Source organism: Myxine glutinosa, chromosome 7 (assembly GCF_964187855.1).
Source record: "Myxine glutinosa chromosome 7, kmMyxGlut1.1, whole genome shotgun sequence".
Classification (NCBI taxonomy): domain Eukaryota; kingdom Metazoa; phylum Chordata; class Myxini; order Myxiniformes; family Myxinidae; genus Myxine; species Myxine glutinosa.
This window is the reverse complement of record NC_136267.1, coordinates 49,082,414-49,105,429: the sequence shown is the minus strand read 5'-3', so window position 1 is coordinate 49,105,429 and position 23,016 is coordinate 49,082,414. Positions and strand designations below refer to the sequence as shown.

Below are 23,016 nucleotides of genomic sequence, written 5' to 3'. Positions count from 1 at the left end.
TATTTTCACACTGACTAGAATTTGTTCAAGTCTTTCTCCGATATCTTAAATTCAGATAAAACAACCCCATTTTATCTTTAGCATGTTTCTCAAAAAACCGCATTTCAAAGGAATTTTGTTTATTATATTACCTTTGCTACCGATGGTAGACGTAGGTTATATTTTCACCCCTGTTTGTCTGATTGTTTGCGAGCAGGATATCTCAAAAGGTTGTGGACGGATTTGGACAAAACTTGGTGGAGGGGTTTGATGTGTGACAAGGATGAAATGATTGGATTTTGGTGAAGATCCAGATCTGGATATGTGAATTTTCTTTTAATTTTTAAAGTGATTCTTCATAATTGAGAGATGGGGCAAGAAACGACATATATAGCATGATATCTCAAAAACTTGTGGATGGATTTGGACGAAACTTGGTGAACGAGTTGGTTCAGTGAAGAGAACAAGGCTTTTAATTTTGGTTCAGGTCCGAATCCAGATCCGGCCTATCAGTGGAATACAAAATGTAAAATGTTCAGCCTGGCGGAGATACGCTCTCTACCGAGTGCAGTTCTAGTTTCTATCATCTTACTATAATTCACCAAATGTCCGTTGGTCTGTCCGTCTGTCCGTCCGTCTGTCCGTCCGTCTGTCCGTTCGAAGGTACCGCAAAGACGGCTGAACCGATCGCAACGATATTTTGGGTGGGTAATCCCAGGACCCCTTGGAGTAAAATAGGCTATATTGTTTTTTTCCGATTTTTCCAAGTTTTCCAATTTTCCAGTTTTTCCAAACACGATGGAATAATATTTACCGATATGAACAGTGATGTGGCTTTTGTTGAATTTTTACGTACCAGGAGAGAGTAGATCAACTCCTGACGAACTCTTCCTATATAAACGTGCGGCTCCGAAGTAACACGGCAGCGTGTGCAAAGCGACTGAGAAACAGGTGTAGCGGCCACTTCCGTGTTACAGATTCGGCGCGCACTCTTCACACATAAATGTGTGACTGAGAAAGACGTGTAGCGGCCACTTCCGTTTTGCAGAATTTAATCTTTTTTCAAAATGGGCGCCATGTACTGTTTAGATTTTGATGATTTGCGTGTGATATGATTCACCGGATGTATATTTAAATCGTTTAAAATTAAAAAAAGCCTTCAATTTCTGATATTTTGCCTTTTCATTTGGGCTTCCCAATTGAAGCCCCGCCCATAGGGCGGGTACCGTTGCTGGTGTGAATAAATGTGTGTTTGCAGGTCTGAATTTTTTCTTCATCTGCCTCACTCCCATCATCTGCATGGGTAACCCGAGGTTAATGTGGCAAATATAAGCGTGAGGCTGGGGTTGGCTCATGATATCCTGCTATTACTTCAACGATCTAATAATTGTGGCGATGAACGAATTAGAATGAAGACTGCCTCGTAAGTCCCTCTGTTATATTCGAGTGTATAATTACTTGCGACCTGAGAAGTGGATGCCGTTAATTTGAGTTTCCTGATATCCTAAAATTCCAAATGTACCCATCCTCACATAATTGCAGTATGGCACTGGTTCATGCAGAAAAATAAATGCGTTCTAGAACGGTACTCCTCGACATTGCAAGGCCAACCACTTTATCACCTCATTATACCTACCTGCACCAAGTTTGGTTTAAATCGCTTTAGCTTTTCTCAAATATCACATTTTTACCTGACATTACCTTTGACCTTTGACCTCTTCATGCTAAAATCTAATCAGTTCATCTTTGCATCATAATATATATTTGTACAAAGTTTGGTCATAATCCCATCACTGGTTTACAAGTTAGCATGGTAACATTTGTTTTTAACCTAACGGGACGTATAACCTTTGCCCTCTTGGCCCCATAATCTATTGAGTTAATCTTTGCATCATCATACATACTTGTACCAAGTTAAACTTGGATCCCTTCAGCCATTCTTAAGTTATCACGTTAACGAAAACCTATCATGGACGGACAGCCGCATGGCCAACCCAAAAACAATGCCTCCGGCAACAGTCAGCATAAAAATCAATGCACGTGTCTCGACTGGAATGCCGAAGAGGAACCTCTGTGCCACGCGAACACTTCCTGCAAAGTCCTGACAAACGGGGAGTGCCTGACAAGATCTCCAATTTTTAGCTGGGAATACATCAAAATCGAGTATCCATTCCGGCTCCGTTGCAGCCCATTTTTCGCAGATTGCCTCAGAGATGGAACGACATCTATCTATAATTCCAGTAATCTCTGTCTGTCTGTCTGTACGTCTGTACGTTTGTCTGTGACCGCTGTTTCTCGACAACCACGGGTCCGATATACTTTTAACTTGCCAGGTATATTGCTGGGGACCCGAGGATGTGCCTTTTCAAGGTTTCATATTAATCGGACAATTACTTACCGAGCTATGTCCAAAAAACGATTCAACCAATCAGAGAGCAGCGAACGATCGCGTGTGCCGAACGTGGCGGGCACACTCTGCCTCGGATGGCACATTTGAGAGCGTATTCATTTATTTCACGTTTGCAAACTATGTTGGCGCTATGTTGGCGTTAAACGATGTTTTAAAACTAATTAAAACCCCGGGGGGATTGTCACTGTACTCGCAAGCCGTTCGCCGTTCGCTTTGGCGTTGCGAATGGACCAAAACATTTCATGAACCAAACCATTTCATGTAAAACGTTCGCCGTTCGCTTTGGCGTTGCGAATGGACCAAAACATTTCATGGACCAAACCATTTCATGTAAATAGAGGGGGGGATATAATTTTAGATATAGATATAGTACGGGCATGCCCTAGTATAGAAAATGCAAGTTTAATTTCGATGTGCATACAGCCTGGTGTTGGCTTAGCGGTTAGGGTGCCGGCTTGGGATCCTAGGATCCTGGGTTCGAATCCCGGTCGATCGATGAATTAACGCCAGGGGGGTCGACTCAGCCTGTCATCCTTCCGAGGTCGGCAAATTGAGTACCAGCTTGCTGGGATGAATGATCCTGGTGTGTACCCCGGTTTAGAATAGGTACACCGTATCCCTGCGCATCGTAAGAGGCGACTAAGGGTTGGCGTCAGGAAGGGCATCCGGCCATAAAAACATTGCCTCAAACAGTGAACCATGATTGTCATGGACCCCGCAAGGCTAACCCCCGCTCTAGCGGGGAAAATGGCCTTAAAAGCGATCATTCATACAGATCTGAGAAGGAAAAGCAGTTTCGAATGTTCTATGAGCCTTGACATTTCTATATATTAAAACAAGAAAGCTTTACAAGTCCAGGGAGTAAAAATAAATAATAACTACAGAGTTAACAGAACACCTTACTCTGCACAGTCTAAAGAAAAAGAACACAGGAAGTGTCTTTTAAACTCTTGCTTTACGTTTTGCACTAAAACAGCGCTAGGCACCGCCATATTTGTTTAAATGCAGAATCTCAGTTACACTGCCCTCAGGGCATAAGCCGGCATTAAAATGTTTTTCCGAATACAGTACTGCTATACGGAAGGATATTCGAAGTACGAAGAAAGCGATTTGTGTTATACAGTATTGAAGTATATAATTCAATTGGAATAATTTAAAGGTTCTAGATGTTGTAGTAAAAAAAACAAAAACAATTTTTTGGAAGGTTATTGCTATTGATGCGCAGTCTTTTACACCACCTTATTTAAACCCTTGCACAAAGAAGAAAAAGAATTCTCCTCCTGATTTGAAATTGTTTATGTGTATGCAAGAAAGGTGTGTAGAATTAGATGTTACCTCATCGCTATCTCCCGGAAGACCTCGTACGCGTTGTCCTGTGTGATTTGGAGACTGCACAGAAACTGTTGGAACTGTCTATCATAACGCCGGGTAATTTCGTCACCGATTGTCGCCAACTGCCGTCCAACCTGGGCAGTACGACTGGGAGGTCAAGAATGAGGGTGAGGATAAAGGCAATAAGATTCTGTCATGAGTGCGACATCATACGAGAAAAAAAAAAAAAGGCAAAGAGAAGAATGGATAAACGAGTTAACCTCCTCACCTCTGAGGTGAGTCTTCAATCCCAAACATATCAGACAATACCGGTGTCAAACAGGCCGCCCCGGTAGCTACCATGGCCCCGATGGGGTTGCCTTCTTGTTCTGCAGCATGAGCCTCATCCTGTTGATAGCGGCAAGATGCGTAGCTGCGAAACACGGCCTCGGCCTCTGCTGCCACCGAATCCTCTGTCAGCACAAACACATTTGAGAGGAAGTTAGTCATGCACCACATTTGCTCTTCTCGTTATGCTGATCAGACCAGTTCTATAATATTTAAGGCACGAGATCATAAGCAATTAGAACAGCACTCGGTAGAGCGCATACCTCTGCCAGGCTGAACAATTTACATTTTGTATCCCACTGATAGGCCGTATATGGATTCAAACCTGAACAAAAATCTGATCTGATCAGCTTGTTCTTGTCACCTAACCAACTCATCCACCTAGTTTAGTCATAACACGTCCATAAAACTTTTTAAAATATCATGTTATATATCACTTTTAGCCCTATCACTCAAACTGAGTACCCTCGTCCCTCTATACAAGGGGAAAGGTGACACTCTGGACCGTGGCTCGTATCGAGCGATAAAGTTATTGGAGCATGGAATGAAGGTATTGGAAAGGGTGTTGGAGAGGAGGATAAGGAAGAAAGTGAAGATCGACGAAATGCAGTTTGGATTTATGCCAGGAAGAGGAACGACAGACGTGCTTTTTATTGTAAGGCAGTTGCAGGAGCAGTACATGGAGAAGAGGCAGAAGTTGTTTCTTGGGTTTGTTGATCTGGAGAAAGCATTCGATAGGGTTCCACATGAAGAATTGTCATGGGCATTGAGGAAGTTAGAAGTGGAGGAATGGTTGATCAGAGTAGTGATGGCAATGTACAAAAGAGCGCGCACAGCTGTAAGGACGAAGGACGGGAACAGTGGTGAGTTTGAGGTGAAGGTGGGAGTGCATCAGGGGTCGGTACTGCGTCCACTACTATTTGTATCTGTGATGGAGGTGCTGGCTCAGAATGTAAAGGAGGGTTTACCATGTGAGTTGTTGTATGCAGATGATCTGGTGTTGATCACGACGCGTCCATGGTCCATGTTACAATTATACAATCCTACCTTCCCTATGGCATCCTTTTATCTACCCCCCCCACCCCCTGCATACATGTAACACACACACACACACACACACACACACACACACACACACACACACACACACACACACACACACACACACACACACACACACACACACACACACACACACACACACACACACACACACACACACACACACACACACACACACACACACACACACACACACAACCCCAGGGGAGCACATTCATGTACACTCAAATTATTTCTTTAGTTTTTGTGAAGGAAGACCTTTGCCCATTGTCTAGGGGTTTGGGTATGGGGAAATGCATCTTTGTTAGAATAGTCTTTGTATTCCCGGCGTGATGTTTCCCCAATTGGCGCTGTATCACTCTTTCAATCCACCACAAATCCAGTCCGTTCCAGCAATCTTTTTCTTTCGATCCACAATCGTACTTCAATTCACAACCTCTTCTTCAACCAATCGGTCCTTCCTTCATCCCCGCGATCGGTTTATTCTCGTCCTTTGGTCCGTATGTACATTCGATCCACTCACTCTTTCATTCCTGCCATTCCCGTAGTGAGCGGGTGAAGGCCAACTTGTAAATTAAAATGCTGGTCGGGGGACTCAGCCATCGTAATGACATCATAGACGTAAACGTAATGACATAACGGACACAAAACTGATATATTTTAACTTCCAGTAAGTTTGCAGTCACTACGAAGGGATTAGTGTTACGATTAGATTCACTATAATATTGTTGGGGTTTTGGGAAAACACAAAAAAGTAATGGCAACCACCATACAGGTCCCTTAGAATAGTTATTTCATAGCAGACTATAATCTTAGTCCCTTCCACTTATTTCAGGTTAGTATGTCGTGTTCGGGAAGGTCCTCCACTTAAAAGGAATAAGCTACCAGGCATTGCACCAGGCTCCCAGTGACACCATGGTGTCCAGATTCAAAAACCCACCAATCAGGGTGAAAGGGGTTATGGGCTCCACCAATCGAGAGCCAGGAGACCTCTAAGATTTTCCCCCTCCCCCTTGGAGGGTGAACAAAGGGATTTTAAAGAGATTGATTCTCTCTCTTGGGTGTGGCTGGCATCGCAGGCGGTCGCAGTTGTGCAGGCTCTTCGTTCTTGGTCATTTTGGACACTCCTCTCTCTGCCCGGTCTCTCTTGCCCCACTGAGTATGTAGACATTAGTGCCCTTGGCTGGTCTCCCTCTCGCAGGCCTCTACACCTGCATTGCGACACTCTGAGCCTGTCTCTTTGTCAGCTCCAGGCCTTTCCGACTGTGCTGGATTCGCTGGGCACATGTGCTCCTCTCTTGGCCTGGGTCACTCTGCCGTGCTGACGATCGACCTCACTCTGCTGGTCCGTGTTGGGATCGTCACCACCTGCTTGTGCTTCTCAGTGGCAACAACGGGACGGTTGGCGCCGCGAGGAGAGGAATTCAAGAGCACGTAGCCTTTGTGCCATCAGGTTCCTTTGCTATTCGTTACCCTTCCCTCCCCCGTGAGAGTGTGCTGGGCCCATGTGATGAATATCCGTAGTAATCGTAATAAGGCGTAGAATAAGCTAAGTTTCTGCTTCTCGTCCCTTTTTCTTTGTTATTAAAATAATCACATTGTAAATATCTGTAATAAATCAAATTGTTTAAACGTTTTCCTTTCTCTCTGTCCGTGAATGTCTCTTCTCAATTGATCCACCATGTTCGTATCCAGTTTAACATGGACCAAACGGCTTTAGCATCCCTCTGGTAGTGACCAATGGTTTCGCTCGGCCATGTAAATTTCCATCAGAGAACAAAGGAAACCGCCGGAGGGTACATATGGTACGTTCTCCGATTGGCGTTCGTAGTTGCTAATTCGCAACCTGCTAAGCACTAAGGTATTCGTGCGCGGGAGCCGCGGGTCCAATAAGTTCGGGAGGGAATGGAGGTTAACCCCCTCGTAATAAACCCGAATGCCGGGCCGTAACACATTCGGTGTCTCGGAGCGGGATTCCTCCGAGCACCGTAACAAATTGGTGCCGGCAGTGAGATTCCGCTCCGAAAACTAACAATATTAACATTACGTTATCATCACTTCGAAAACATTACTATAAAAAAACCGAGGCTAATTCCCTACTTCCTAGGTTATTAATATTAGTGCCGAACAACACTCATCATTGATCATGAACCATACACTGCTACATTCCATTAACTTTCCATTCACGACATTGGGATTAAAATGTTATGGTTATATTTACTACATTATTATTATTATTATTATTACGAAAACGATACACTACTGTATTAAGAAACCTGGGCTTAATTTGTCCGAAGCGGTCCGAAGAGAGCCATAACGCCTAAGGCCTATACGTACCGTATTGTTGGAAGATCCATAACGTCGATGCTTTCGATATTTGATGGTAATTTTAGCAATCGGTTTGTTTGTGTTTCACACTGAATGAAAAACGTCAAGGTAGAGCATGGTGATTGTGATATACGACAGGTTCGACGGTATGTTCGGCAAATAAATCAAAATGGCGGAGTGTGGAGAGTCAGCCGCCGTCATAATGGCATTAGACATTATCACATCACCCTGTCATGTGACCATATCCTCAGCTCTGATTGGTACACGTTTGAGGGGACAAATATTGTTCTAGACGGCTTCGCCAAAATGGACTACGCCGTAAAAATTAACTCCACACCTCTCATCCATGTCAGCCTCCACCACGGTTATATTGGAATGAGTCGATTTGCCACACGGTTACAGATCGTTTAACCCCAATATGGCCCCGTTTAAAAATTAGACAACGCTATTTTTAGGGAATCGCATACGATGTGTGCCGATGGGCTTGATTAAACCTTAATTTTTATTCGACATACTATTCGATTTTTCAGGGTGCCTCCCTGTGAGTAACACTCGACCCAAACAAAGCCAATGGAAATCTGATGCAACAAACCCGGGCAGTGTATAATTAGCAGAGGCTTACAGCCTTGTTGTCTTAAACCCACCAGAAAACAAAGACAGCGACCATAATATTTTATTTGGGTGCCATAGAGCATGGAATCGAGCGACAAATGTGGTCATGTCCAGCAGCTGGCCGACCAATGGGTTCACATTTCAAAAATCGACTGCCCCAGCAACAACCACACAGAGCTCTTGTGCACCTTCGTCACGGCGCAGGTAAAAAAAGGGAACCTCTCTAAAAATTCCATATTCATTATATACCCTTAGGGAAGGAATGTTACCTTACGGTTGTGTAGGGAAAATGGGTGTGCATTGGGATATTCCCTCTAGCAGCTATTATTGGCCAATGGTGAGCCAGTGTGCTGTATTTTCATTACGACTCCTCCCATACTCCTCATTGGCCTGATTTGGCTTTCCCATGAGAGCACATACTTCATGATACAGGGATCCCATGTTCCACATTTTGTCGATAGTTTCCTAATGTCCTTCAAGTAAAAGTACACTGGTGTCTCCTCATGTCCTTGCGCATAAGATATATGTGCAAGCTTCTTTTATCAATCGATCAATAAATTTATTTAAAACAAAATGACAGAGTGTTCGACAAAGACGAATATGAAAGCGTATTGTAGAGAATCAATTGGCGCTGTATAAAGCGTATTATACATATTATACATAAAGCGTATTATATAAATCAAGTGGCGCATAAAAACATCGCCTCAAAAAGAGAACCATGACAATTACAACTACATATGGGCAGGGTGCAGCCCGAAGTGGAGATCGGTTTCTGAGGTTTGGGACATGGAATGTAGGGACAATGACAGGGAGATCAGGAGAAGTGGTGGAAGTATTGGTCAGAAGAAGAGTGGACATATGTTGTGTGCAAGAGACGAGATGGAAGGGAAGTGGTGTGAGAATGGTGAAGGGTAGGCAGGGACAAAAATACAAGTTTGTGTGGCAAGGGTGCCCAGAGGGCGTGAATGGTTTTGGTGTCCTGTTTTCTGAGGAGTTTGTAGACAGTTTGGTGAGTGTGACTAGAGTGAGTGATAGGTTGATGATGGTGAAAATGATGATTGGAAAGCTCTTGGTGAATGTCATCTCGGGATATGCTCCGCAGGTTGGTCGGAGCGATGAAGAGAAGGACAGGTTCTGGTGTGCGATAGAGAAGTTGATGGAAAACGTGAAAGATGAGGAAGTTGTTGTGGTAGGAGGAGACCTAAATGGACATGTGGGAAGGAGTATGGACGGTTTTGACGGAGTTCATGGGGGTTACGGATATGGTGTGAGAAATGGAGAAGGTGAAAGGATTTTGGAGTTTGCTGATTTGTAATACTCAGTTCCAGAAAGGGGATAATAAGCTTGTTACATACACGTCAGGTGGGTCGACGAGAACTGTTGACTACCTGATGGTGCGTAGGCGAGATAGGGGGCACCTCCGGGACACAAAGGTGATCCTGGGGGAGGAGGCTGTTTCACAGCACCACTTGGTTGTCTGCGACATAAGGGTGAAAGGTGCAAGGAGAGCTCGGCGGGTGAAGTACCAACCGAGAATGAAGGTGTGGAGGTTGAAAGAGGTGACAGTAAGGGAGGCATTAAAAGAGAGGCTGAGTAGGGTAGAGGATGATGTGGTTGAGCTTGAACGTGGTTGGATGTCAATGAAAGATAGTCTGTTGGGAGCCGTTGGTGAGGTATGTGGATGGACAAAAGGACCACCGAGGCACTCGGAAACATGGTGGTGGGATGATGATGTTGGAAAGAGGATTGACGAGCAGAGGAAGAAGTTCAAGGAGTGGCAGAAGGCGAAGGGTACGGGAGCAGAAAAAGCAGAGCATGAAAGTTATAAGGCAGCCAAGAAGGCTGCAAAGAAAGAGGTAGCAAAGGCGCAGGAGACATGTAGGAAAATGTTCGGAGAACGCTTGTATTCGGAAGAGGGTCAGAGAGCGCTATTCAGGATTGCAAAGCAGATAGCGAAAGAGAGGTGTGATGTGATGGGGGTGAGTTGCTTGAAGGATGAAGTGGGACAAATCGTTGTGGACCTAGATGGAATTAAAGGAAGATGGAAAAGATATATGGAAATGCTGTTGAATACAGAGAATGAATGGGATGGCAACATAGAGAGTAACCCAGTTTTAGGACCGGCAGAGAAGATAACTGAGAAGGAAGTTGAGGAAGCGATAAAAGCAATGAAGAGTAGAAAAGCGGGAGGGTCGACGGGAGTTATGGGAGATATGTTGAAGGCAGCAGGCAGTTGGGGGTGTGAAGAGAATGGCAGAGATCTGTAATATGGTGGTGAAAGAAGGCCGCATTCCAGTGGATTGGGAACCGAGTACCCTCGTCCCTCTATACAAGGGGAAAGGTAACCCTCTGGAGTGTGGCTCGTACCGAGCGATAACGTTATTGGAGCATGGAATGAAGGTATTGGAAAGGGTGTTGGAGAGGAGGATAAGGAAGAAGGTGAAGATCGACGAAATGCAGTTTGGATTTATGCCAGGAAGAGGAACGACAGACGCGCTCTTTATTGTGAGGCAGTTGCAGGAGAAGAGGAAGAAGTTGTTTCTTGGGTTTGTTGATTTGGAGAAAGAATTCGATAGGGTTCTACACGAAGTATTGACATGGGCATTGAGGAAGTTAGAAGTGGAGGAATGGTTGATCAGAGTTGTGATGGCAATGTACAAAAGAGCGCACACAGCTGTAAGGATGAAGGACGGGAACAGTGGTGAGTTTGAGGTGAAGGTGGGAGTGCATCAGGGGTTGGTACTAAGTCCACTACTATTTGTAGCTGTGATGGAGGTGCTGGCTCAGACCGTAAAGGAGGGTTTACCGTGGGAGTTGTTGTATGCAGATGATCTGGTGTTGATTGCGGAAAGTATGGATGGACTGACAGAAAAGATGAACAAGTGGAAGGAATGTATGGAGACAAAAGGTCTGAAGGTGCATATAGCAAAGACTAAGGTGATGGCAAGTGGTAAAGCATGTCGTGAGGTGGAAAGAACTGGGAAGTGGCCATGTGCTGTGTGCAGGAAGGGTGTCGTAGTGAACTCCATTCAATGTACAATGTGCGCTGAGTGGGTTCATCAAAAATGTAGTGGTCTGAGAGGGTCATTAACCAGTGTGGCAGCTACATTCAAATGTAAGGTGTGCACATAGGGAGCTGCAGATGGAGGAAATGTTGAGTTGGATCTTGGAGATGGCGTGAAGCTGGAAGGTGTGAAAACATTTTGCTACCTTGGAGACATGCTGAATGGAGAAGGTGGATCAGACTCGGCAACGGTTGCTAGAGTGAGATGTGCATGGAAGAAGTTTTGGGAACTGAGTGGTGTGCTGATGAGGAGGGGAGTGTCGTTGAAGCTGAAGGGAAAGGTTTATGCTGCATGTGTGAGAAGTGTTATGATTTATGGGAGCGAGACATGGGTCATGAATGTAGAGTAGCAACGAAGGCTGGAAAGGGTGGAAATGTGAATGATTCGGTGGATGTGCGGAGTGTCGTTGAGAGAGAGGAAGACAAATGATGAATTGCGAAAGATGATGGGAATAGAGCCTGTGATTGATGCTGTGAAGAGGAACAGGTTGAGATGGTTTGGTCATGTGTTGAGGAAGGATGAAAGTGACTGGTTGAGAAGAGTGATGGAAATGAATGTAGAAGGAAGTAGAGGACGGGGAAGACCGAGAAAGACTTGGCTAAAGATGGTGGAAGAAGAAATGCAGGCAAGGGGGTTAACAAGGAGAGATGCAGAAAATAGGGCAAAATGGAGAAGATTGTCATGGAGACCGCAAGGCTAACCCCCGCTCTAGCAGGGAAAATGGCCTTAAAATGCATGTTGTTGTTTGTTGTATTGTAGAGAATCAAGAATGGTACTAAAGAGTATAGAAATTATGAAAAAGCAATTGGAAAAAGACAGAACTTTAAAAGAGATTTTAAAATTGTGATTGATGAGGCAATGCAGGTTCTTAAAGGTAGAGAGTTGACCACAATCTCAGAGTATAACTAAAGATTGCTTGTTCACCAAGACACTTAAACTTGGTGCAGGGAACAACCAGGAATTAGTGAGATTATATAACAGGAACCTATATTTATGTATAGTTTTGAAGATTCTTAACAGAATTTTAAAATCCATGCATTGACGTACTGGAAGCCCGACATGTCGCCGTACTGGAAGCCCGACATGTCGTCATACTGGAAGCCCTACATGTCACTGTACTGGAAGCCCTACATGTCGTCGTACTGGAAGCCCGACATGTCGCCGTACTGGAAGCCCTACATGCTGCCGTAATGGAAGTCCTACATGTCACTGTACTGGAAGCCCTGCATGTCCCTGTACTGGAAGCCCTGCATGTTCCCGTACTGGAAGTCCTGCATGTCGCCGTACTGGAAGCCCTGCATGTCGCCGTTCTGGAAGCCCTGCATGTCGCCGTTCTGGAAGCCCTGCATGTCGCCGTTCTGGAAGCCCTGCATGTCGCCGTAATGGAAGCCCTGCATGTCGCCGTACTGGAAGCCCTGCATGTCGCCGTTCTGGAAGCCCTGCATGTCCCCGTACTGGAAGCCCTGCACGTCGCCGTACTGGAAGCCCTGCATGTCGCCGTACTGGAAGCCCTACATGTCGCCATACTGGAAGCCCTACATGCTGTCGTACTGGAAGCCCTACATATTGCCGTAATGCAAGCGCTACATGTTGCTGAACTGGAAGCCCTACATGTCGCCATACTGGAAGCCCTACATGTCGCCGTACTGGAAGCCCGACATGTCGTCGTACTGGAAGCCCTACATGCTGTCGTACTGGAAGCCCTACATGTTGCCGTAATGCAAGCGCTACATGTTGCTGAACTGGAAGCCCTGCATGTCCCCGTACTGGAAGCCCTGCACGTCCCCGTACTGGAAGCCCTGCACGTCGCCGTACTGGAAGCCCTACATGCTGTCGTATTGGAAGCCCGACATGCTGCCGTACTGGAAGCCCAACATGCCGCCGTCCTGGAAGCCCTACATGTCGCCGTACTGGAAGCCCAACATGCTGTCGTACTGGAAGCCCTGCATGTCGCCGTACTGAAAGCCCTTCCTACATGTCGCCGTACTGGAAGCTATACGTCGCCGTACTGGAAGCCCTACATGTTGCTGTACTGCAAGCAAGCCCTGCATGTCGCTGTACTGGAAGCCCTACATGTCGCCGTACTGGAAGCCCTACATGTCATCGTACTGGAAGCCCTACATGTCATCGTACTGGAAGCCCTACATGTTGCTGTACTGGAAGCCAGTGAAGTGTCTTGAATATTGGAGTGATGTGGTCAAATTTCCAAACCTGAAGCACACACAAGCTTGGTTGTTGTATTACGTACAAGACAAAGCCCGGAGGTAAAAACAGATATGACTGTCACCACAGATTTGCAATATAATAGTCCAACAGTGTGAACCAAAGTTTCAGTTGTCTTGTGATTCAGACACGATTGTGCAAACATAAGGATTTGCAGATTTTTGGGAGATGTGGAATAGTTGTTGGGTCTATGGTGATGTGGAAGCGTAACTCAGTGTAACTCATTGGTTGGAACTGGTAACGAACCAAGGTACGAGCAGGTGGTCGTAAGAATGTCAGGAATGCATCTCGCCCTGTCGAAGCTGGGAGTCCTGTTGTGTAGCTTTAGCACAGCCCCGGGCTAACACACATTCCCAAGCCTTCACTATTGACTTGGGACATCGGGATGCAAAGAGGGTGAAGGAACTCCCCAGCAGGGGGGCGAGCATGCATGACCTCGGGGCAGTTGCGGAGAAGGGATTAGCGCGACAAGGCCCATATAAACCAGAGCAAACTATGAGTCAGGGGACTTGTCATCAGAACCTCTGCCCGACGGGAGGAAGGAGGACGGGAATGGCGGAGGAACATCGGCCGAACAAGAAGGACCATGCGGATAGAGTGACCTGGTCCATTGAGTTAACGGTAGTTATTACTATTTGAAACTAGTTAATAAAGTGTTGACCTGTTGTAAACCTGTGTCTGGTCATTGGAGTCTTGAGTCCACCACACTTCCACGACAATATGGAGGCACCGCTGGCATCAATTGGACACAAACAAGTCTTTAAAAGGTAAGTGTGTCTTGTTTTTGTCCAGTATGATTTCCGAACCTGGGAATAGTTTTGTACATACATGGTGGAGGAGGTGGTCTGGGGCTTCCTTGCGCACCGATGCCGCGATATAGGTGGCGTAATGAAGTCACGAATGGTACTTCGATAAACGATTGTAGCTATTATTCGTGTTTTTCTAAATGATTTCTGTAAATACGTATTTTTTGCGCTGTCTAAATAAAATGCACCAGGTCGGCGCTGGTCATTAAGGGCCTTACTGTGACCTGGGGGCAAACGGGGCATGAGTGCACCATGCGACCATTTGCTTCCAAGTCTTGTAAGGCCGGTACATTTGTTTAGCACTGGAAAAAAAAAAAAAAAAAAAAAAAAAAAAAAACGAAATTGTGTAGAACCAAAGCCGTGGGTACAAGTTTTCCCGCCATTTTCTAAAACACCTAAAACTCGTTCGATCAACAAATAAATTAATGACAGACAACCCCATCTCATACCGGTCCAGAATTATTGTGAAAGATGGCGATTGGATGAAAATTTCATACCGACACTCCCTCACTGGCCCTCATTGTCCCTCATTTCCATTCCGGCTACCTGTCTCTTGCTCCCGCTCCTTCTCCCTCCCCTCCCTCCCCTCCCTCTAGTTCCCATTGGTGGACGTTTTGCGAGAAGCAAAGCGTTTTGCAGGAAGCTTCCAGGAAGCAAAACCAGTGCTGTTGTGTTTTTTTTTTTGACGACATTTGTCAGACAGATAGCATGGGTGACACGGATGAAAATTGAGGATTTTTGAAATTGTTGTTGACTTTGGCCTATGTTGAATAAAATAGTTGCGGGTTGAACTAATTGACGGATATATAAATCCCATTCAAAAGTCAAGTGAATCGGATGAAAATTGAGGATTTTTGAAATTGTTGTTGACTTTGGCCTATGTTGAATAAAATAGTTGTTGATTGAACTAGTTGACGGATATATAAATCCCATTCAAAAGTCAAGTGAATCGGATGAAAATTGAGGATTTTTGAAATTGTTGTTGACTTTGGCCTATGTTGAATAAAATAGTTGTTGATTGAACTAGTTGACGGATATATAAATCCCATTCAAAAGTCAAGTGAATCGGATGAAAATTGAGGATTTTTGAAATTGTTGTTGACTTTGGCCTATGTTGAATAAAATAGTTGCGGGTTGAACTAATTGACTGATATATAAATCCCATTCAAAAGTCAAGTGAATTGGATGAAAATTAAGGATTTTTGAAATTGTTGTTGACTTTTGGCCTATGTTGAATAAAATAGTTGCGGGTTGAACTAATTGACTGATATATAAATCCCATTCAAAAGTCAAGTGAATTGGATGAAATTAAGGATTTTTTGAAATTGTTGTTGACTTTGGGCTATGTTGAATAAAAAGTTGTAGATTGCACTAAATTGACTGATATATAAATCCCATTCAAAAGTCAAGTGAATCGGATGAAAATTAAGGATGTTTTGAAATTGTTGTTGACTTTTGGCCTATGTTGAATAAAATAGTTGTTGATTGAATTAGTTGACGGATATATAAATCCCATTCGAATTGTAAAAATTGTGGTAACGTTTCTTTGTAACTTTGTAACTTTGTAAAGTTGTAACTTTGTAAAGTTTCAACAAAAGTTGTTGTAAAGTTGTAAAGTAAAGTTTGCAACATTGAAATAATGTTGTTGTAAAACGTTTCCACAACGTCGCTACAACGTTTCACTTTCGTTGTTGCAACGTTTTGCTCCAACGTTTTGGGAACATTCAAATGTTGGGTTTTGCTAACGTTTCCACAACGTCGCTACAACGTTTCACTTTCGTTGTTGCAACGTTTTGCTCCAACGTTTTGGGGACACTCAAATGTTAAGTAAATCGGATAAGAATTCACGAGTTATTTAATTATTAGCGATTAATGAAGTACTTATTTAATTAATTACATTTCTTATTACATTACAGTAATTACATTACAGTAATTACCTGAGGTAATTACAGTTCCGGTAATTACAGTAATTACAGTAATCAATACAGTAATTGCAGTAATCTTATTACAGTAATTACATTACATTAACTCAGGCACCTTTTGAGTAAGGAAGCTGATATTTGGACATGACACTGACCAAGTGATGTGGCTGTCAAGGAAAATTTTGATTTATTGATTAATCATTTAATAAATTAACTCGTTGATTTATAAATGACTTATTTAATTAAAATTCCTCAGAGATACATCTTCGGATGAGATACTTGCAGATTGGTTATGCTATGAGCCAATTGATTAAGGAAAATATTTTGTGATGGCCATATTGGCAATTTCGTGGCCATATTCGTGGCAACTCAGTTAGTGCCACTGCACCTTTAAAATGCATCCCTGCGTTCATTTTTCGATCGATTGAGTTGAAATTTTGAACAATCGGATCTGGACTGTCGTTGTTAACGACTCTAGCACACACCCGTCCAATCAGGATGGAGCGGTATGGTCCCCGGATTATCACTGCCCGCAGTTTTAATTAGTTTTACTTTTTCTCTTGGTCATATAATTTTGAAGACATGCATGTCATGATATAGGAAATGTTTGTTCTGTTGAACGGAATGAATGTTGTTTATTTGTGTGGGTGTGTATTTTTGTGTATTTTGGATATATTTTCACGACCAATTCCAGTTAACATCCTGCAAAATTTGCTCGTTTTCTGGCCGAGTCGAAATTGCGTTGAGTTCCTATGGCATGCGCCATTAAAAGCGCTGTGTAATGGTTGAGCTCCCTTTATTTCGTTTTGGTCATGCGGATGAGCAGACAAAGTGACGAATGCTGCGGCTGGAGCAGTAGAAGCGATGTTTTTTTAATTGAAATGATGTAATTTAATTCAACGTGGTAGGTGGGCAACACCGCAAAGCATACCTCTTTTAAGGTGTGTTCAAACCCATGAACATTTCAGCAATCAATACGATGCTGAAATGATGTAATTTAATTCAACGTGGTAGGTGGGCAACACCGCAAAGCATACCTCTTTTAAGGTGTGTTCAAACCCATGAACATTTCAGCAATCAATACGATGCTGAAATGGTGTAATTTAATGAGTAATTTAATGAGTAATTTAATGAGTAATTTAATGAATAATTTAAGGTGTAATTTAATTGTGTTATATGGTCGACCTTGGGTTTGTTTGGGTTTTGTTGTTTATTTTTGTGGGTGTGTATTTTTGTGTATTTTGGATATATTTTCACGACTAATTCCAGTTAACATCCTACAAAATTTGCTCGTTTTCTGGCCGAGTCGAAATTGCGTTGAGTTCCTATGGCATGCGCCATTAAAAGCGCTGTGTAATGGTTGAGCTCCCTTTATTTCGTTTTGGTCACGCGGATGAGCAGACAAAATGACGAATGCTGCGGCTGGAGCAGTGGAAGCGATTTTTAATTGTTCAATGATTATTCGATATTGTTATGACTTATTGTCAATAGGTATACTAAGTGGCCATGAGGTAGCCTGTTGCTATGTACAGTTTTATTCTATTGTTGATTATACCACATAGCTGTGGTGATAAAGGAAATGTTCGTTTTAAATAGATGATTATGATAGGACCATGACTATAAAATCATGATGATTATTATGAATGATATCATAGGGTTCAAATGCAGAATGATTGCATGAACTTGGGAAAGAACTTTCAAGCCCTATGGGATAAATTGGGTGTTACAAGCGATGGAGTTTCAAAATTTAGCATGATTGAAGGAATTTTACAGTCTTATTTCAGGAGTTTTACGAAATTTATATTGCCAAGAGATTTGGGTACTATTAAAAGAAAAATGATGAGATATTTTTCCCAAAGAACTTTAATATCTGCCATCCATGTTGGCGGTCTCACGAATGAAGGATGAGTTGCCTTTAGTGGTTGCAAAGAAAATTTGTGGAGACCAGGCAAAATGGAGAAATATGTCAGATATGACCCTAGGACAGAACGGTGATTCATCAATTGACATGAGGTATGAACCAGAGGTGACGACCGATGAGCTTCGATCTCAGTCAATGGATGGACCTGTCCTGACATCATTGGGGAAAGGGCTTATGCAAGGAGTCATCCAAAAGGATTAATTTGATTTATTGATGAATATTGATAAATTAATTGAAATTGAATAATTGAATTTAATTGAATAAATTTAACTGAATAAATTGAACTGAATAAATTGAATTGAATATATTGATTGTTTGATTGATGAAAATGCGGTCTCAAGAAAGAAGCTTTGATATCTTTGTGAGATATTATCAATGTGAAGACAACCTTGGAAAATTGAGCAAGGTGGTGAGTTATATATAGATATATATGTGCGGTTACCATTGTGTGATTTCCCCTTCAACAGAGCGGACACCTGAGGATTCACCCATTTCATACTGACCCTCTGGCTCATCTGCAAATACTGATCTGTGAGATTGGATTGTGCAAAAGCCACAGGTGAGAGAGATTCTCTGGAAATCACCGTTTGAACAGGTGGAGAGATCCTTCCTGGAGGTACGAGTGAAGCTTTAGAGGAACAAACTACAACACATCCAATGCTACTTTGATAAAAAGCAGAATGGGAAATGGAGCCTGCAAGAATACACAAGGACAACCAGAGATTCCACAAAAAGGTACTTGTACACATCATATGTACGACCGTTATGGTGCCGAAGCTATAAGGCAGGTCGAGAATTGGTATTTGTGGACAAAGGGACATGATGAGGAGTTTCCAAGAGATGGTACATTTGAGCGAAGTCAATTGGAAAGATTGGAACAAAGATTGAAAGCCAGGAAGAGACAGAATCTAACGGTAGACTGGCTTGCATTCCATCTTTGGGATGGTGAATCCAGACAACGGGAACAGCAAGAACGGATAACGGATCTAGAACTTAAAATAAAAAGGATACAGGATACAGTGGAGGAGACAAATGCACAACTGCCCTCGAAATTAGGAATGAAAGTGACAGTTGTCCCATCTGATTTCCAGTTGTCTCCCCAAAAAGGACGGTACAGAGAATTTTTTCGTGTTTCAGGAGATAACGAGAGATTGCAGTGGCAACTCAGGGATGTAGAGATGCAGCCCAGCAATACAAGTGCACAGGTGCACAGACCAGGCAACGACAGAAACCGGTGTTTCAAGTGTGGACGGATGGGACATTGGAAAAGAGGATGTCCGTATACCAAAAGGAAGACAAGTTCATAGGGTAAACCAAGATCAAGGGTACCAGTGCTGACCGATACCTCAGACAATGATTAGGCCTTCATTGCGACAAATCCCAAATGACGATTGGCCTCAACAAATTAGATTACTGGACAAACATGAATAACTGTCGATGATTCTTGGGTCTGAAAAGTTTTCGGAGCAAGAATTATTCATTTTTCTTTTGCTTGTAAGCAAATTGATAATTAATTGATCAAATGCCGAAATTGGATCTTTTATGTTGGGCACAAAATTTTAAATTTACAAAGTTTGGAACAATTGCTTTGCAATTTTTTTGGCAAACCAAGTGACAAGAGTCACATCATGATCAGGTGGGAATTTCGGACTATTGTTCCACACGATTGATAGGTCAGTGGTCGACTGACATACAAATGGGTGGGTAGTCAAATTTGGATAAATTATTGTGGGAACTGAAAGGGTAATGTCAATGTGACGTCATAGGGGTTTTCTAAGAATAAACTTTTTGGTCCATTTGTGTATTAGCACTTATAAAATTGAAGGACAAATTTTGAGAAATTGAAATAAAGTTGACACCCATCCGGATCTGTAAATAAGGGTTCCAACGCAAACAAATACGCATAATGCATGTGTGTGTGGGTATTTTGTGTGTCAGTGTTTTTGTTTTTGTGTATCAATCTTACAAGATTGTTGACACCGACAGTGTGCCTTGTCTGAAAAATAGATAGTTCCATGGGGATGGGATCGCATATCGAGAGAATTCGTAAAATAAAAAATAGAAATATAATTTGATTATGAAAATTATCACTTTTGTCAAGGGAGATGGAGAATAAAGATTTGATTTGCTGAGTTATGAGCAGCTATTCATTAATAGTAAAAATTGGGAGTAACCTTGGGATTCCATTGTGATCGAATTTATATGAGAATCAAAGCTATTTATGGATATGAGCTTCATAAAAATGTGGGAGTACAAAATTAGCCAAATTTTGGAGAGGTCCTACACTGACTTCCCAGAGTACTCTGCTCATGGATTTATATATATATAAACTTGAATTTTATCAGCATATAAATTGTGCTGTATGTATGGATGTGTTTTAGGCATAGATGATATGGGAAAATAGTAAAGAAAATTTTGCTGGTTTGAACTATTGTGGGTTTTCAGTTCTGGAGTTCAAACAAAGTCACTGGTTAACAGATGAGAAAGGATAGTAAATAAATTATTCGATGCTGGGCAAATTAAGTACGATATTACTAAGACTTATGAGAGCTATTGTTCTTCCTTACAGCAGTGGAAAATTATTGGAAAAAAATTAGATCCAACATAATGAATCTATAAAAGAATGCGATAGGGATAATATCCTCAATTTGTACTAATTATTTGATTGTGGGTAAAGGAATTAATTTATCGTAGTGGATTGTTAACAGCAGCCTGAAAATGTCCTGAGAGCCCTATGGGATAAGATCCCAGATTTGGATATATCCCAGATAAGATCCCATCCATGTAATCAGAAATCCCAGATTTGTTTTTACAAACAACATTTTGGTAGAGGTCTTGTGTGGACGAGCACTTCCTTGGTAGATAAAAAACGGTACTGCATGCTGGCAGCCACTTTTGCGGCCAGTTAGGCCAAACAAATTGAGAGGAAATTGTAGTTAAATACGTAAGTTACACATGGCTATTTGTAAAAAAGGAAATTTGTTGAGATGGGAAACATTTTTCGAAGGTTTATTAAAGTGTTATAATATGACATGTGGCAAGGCAAACTATTGGATGGGAAAATTAGATCTGGTTATAGAATAAATTTATTGACCCCTTGAAGTTAATTCCTCGAATCATTGTTTCACTGGCATTTTTTGTTCACATTGGAAATAGTTTGGTAGAGCTTTGGTTAAAACCTTTGGTTGCGGTATCTTGGAACGAAATGATAAACCATAGGAGATTGATAAGAATAGGAAAAAAAATATATGGACCCAAAATAGAAAGTTGCATTCATGCCCCTCATTGCAAACAAGCACATGGGGCTAAGGTGGACGATCCCACAGAAAATGAGGCTGCACCTTGCAGCTCAGCAGAACATTCAGTGGGAGATAAATGATAGTCGTGATTTACAGTCATTTGAATTACATTTTAACACCCCTTGCATTGATAAACATTACATTTTCAACATGTGATATTCCTACTTGGGATAGGGACATTTATTTGCCTACATGACATACAATTACCTGCTGATATTAATACAACATGAGTGAAAAAATGTATCACAACTACACTCATGATCAGGGGATTGAGTTCAACCCCGGGAGATAGGGGGATCAGGGTAGGACAAATAATCTGATTTATGTTACATATTAAGGGATTTTCTTTATTTACCTTTTAGGAAGCTTGTTAGTTTGGTATATAATGTTGAATGTCATCAACATATAATTATGTCATAGGTATGAATATATACAAGGAGTAGCAGACTTGTTTGTTGGTTTAGTAGTTATATTGGCAATTGTTTTAGTGGTGGCTTGCTTGAAAGCCTTAGTGACGGTGTGTTTGAATAAGGTAACCAACAACACGATGATAACGCATGAAGTGACAAATGAGGAAAGAAATGTGGAACCACAAGAGGAAGACTTTTATGGCGACATAAATACTGAGATTAAAAGATTAAATCAAGTGATGTTGCAAATGAATACAGTAGAATTAAGATAATGACATAACGACAATGTTATGAGTTGTGTCAATTACAATATCAGTGAACTCATATCACCACGAGTGACACACTGTTAGCAAAAAAAAAAGAAAAAAAAAAAAGAAGGAAAAGGAAAAGTGGGGAGGAATTATGGTAATAATACATTATGCTTAATTTGTTGGTTTGGGAAAATTTTTGTTGGGAATTAGATATTCCTGTATGTGATTGTAATCATATACAATTAATTTTCTTAGAGTAGTGCTAAAATACCTGCACAAGTTAATTTTTGAACTATATTAACCTGAAAGCAATTGTGGATGCTATTCTTAGTTTAGTAGCAAAATACATACCTGATTGAATATTATTTGTGTGATGCATATAAATGAATATAACTTTTTGTGTTAAGGAAAAACAACAAATTGTTGAATGTGAAACTGTCGGAAGATATACATGATTATGCTGATTTCATGGTAAGATGTACCCTATCTGATTCAGTGTGTGTGGAAAGCAGATTCAGATGTGACTGAGCATAAGGATAAGACGAGATCACATTTTGAAGGGAGTGCTAACGGAATTGGGAAGAAGTTCGAGAAAGAAAATTTGTGGCTAAAAAAAAATGAAGTTAATCGTGGCATACACCCTCTTTCTCAAAGAATGATGAAGACATTCTCCCGTGTAACTTGGAGATGAATGCTTACCTTCACCAAGGAAATTTATGTGACCATTTGCCTGGATCACACTGCAACATATGAAAGAAAGGCGATCACTTACTCTTGTTCGAAGGCTTCGAACATTCACCACATCAGAAGTTGCAGGACAACGACATTTTACCTGCAACCTCTGTGAAATGCGGGGACATATGTTATTACTTCACCAACGTCCGGGGAACCAGCATGGAGCTGCAAAAAACGGCTGTGCCCTTGTCACAACAGCTGTGCACGATTCTGCTGGTTGCTCCTGGTATGGACCATGAATGACCTGAACACCATGGTCCCAACATCATTGTGGATGCATCCGGCATCCCTGTTCCACATCTTGCTGGCCAATCAACATTACACCAACACTTGC

At 42.2% G+C, this 23,016-nt stretch overlaps 1 protein-coding gene across 2 annotated transcripts in view; it reads right to left on the bottom strand.

Annotated features, from left to right (window-relative positions):
- Positions 1-23,016, bottom strand: part of BAK1 (BCL2 antagonist/killer 1) — a 45,576-nt gene that overhangs the window by 6,120 nt on the left and 16,440 nt on the right. For both annotated transcript variants that reach the window (XM_068122277.2, XM_068122278.2), the window contains exons 2-3: positions 3,990-4,173; positions 3,725-3,868 (exon numbers count right to left, since the gene is read on the bottom strand). In XM_068122277.2, coding sequence (XP_067978378.1) covers positions 3,725-3,868; positions 3,990-4,173 — 328 coding nt within the window. The remainder of the gene's footprint in view (positions 1-3,724; positions 3,869-3,989; positions 4,174-23,016) is intronic.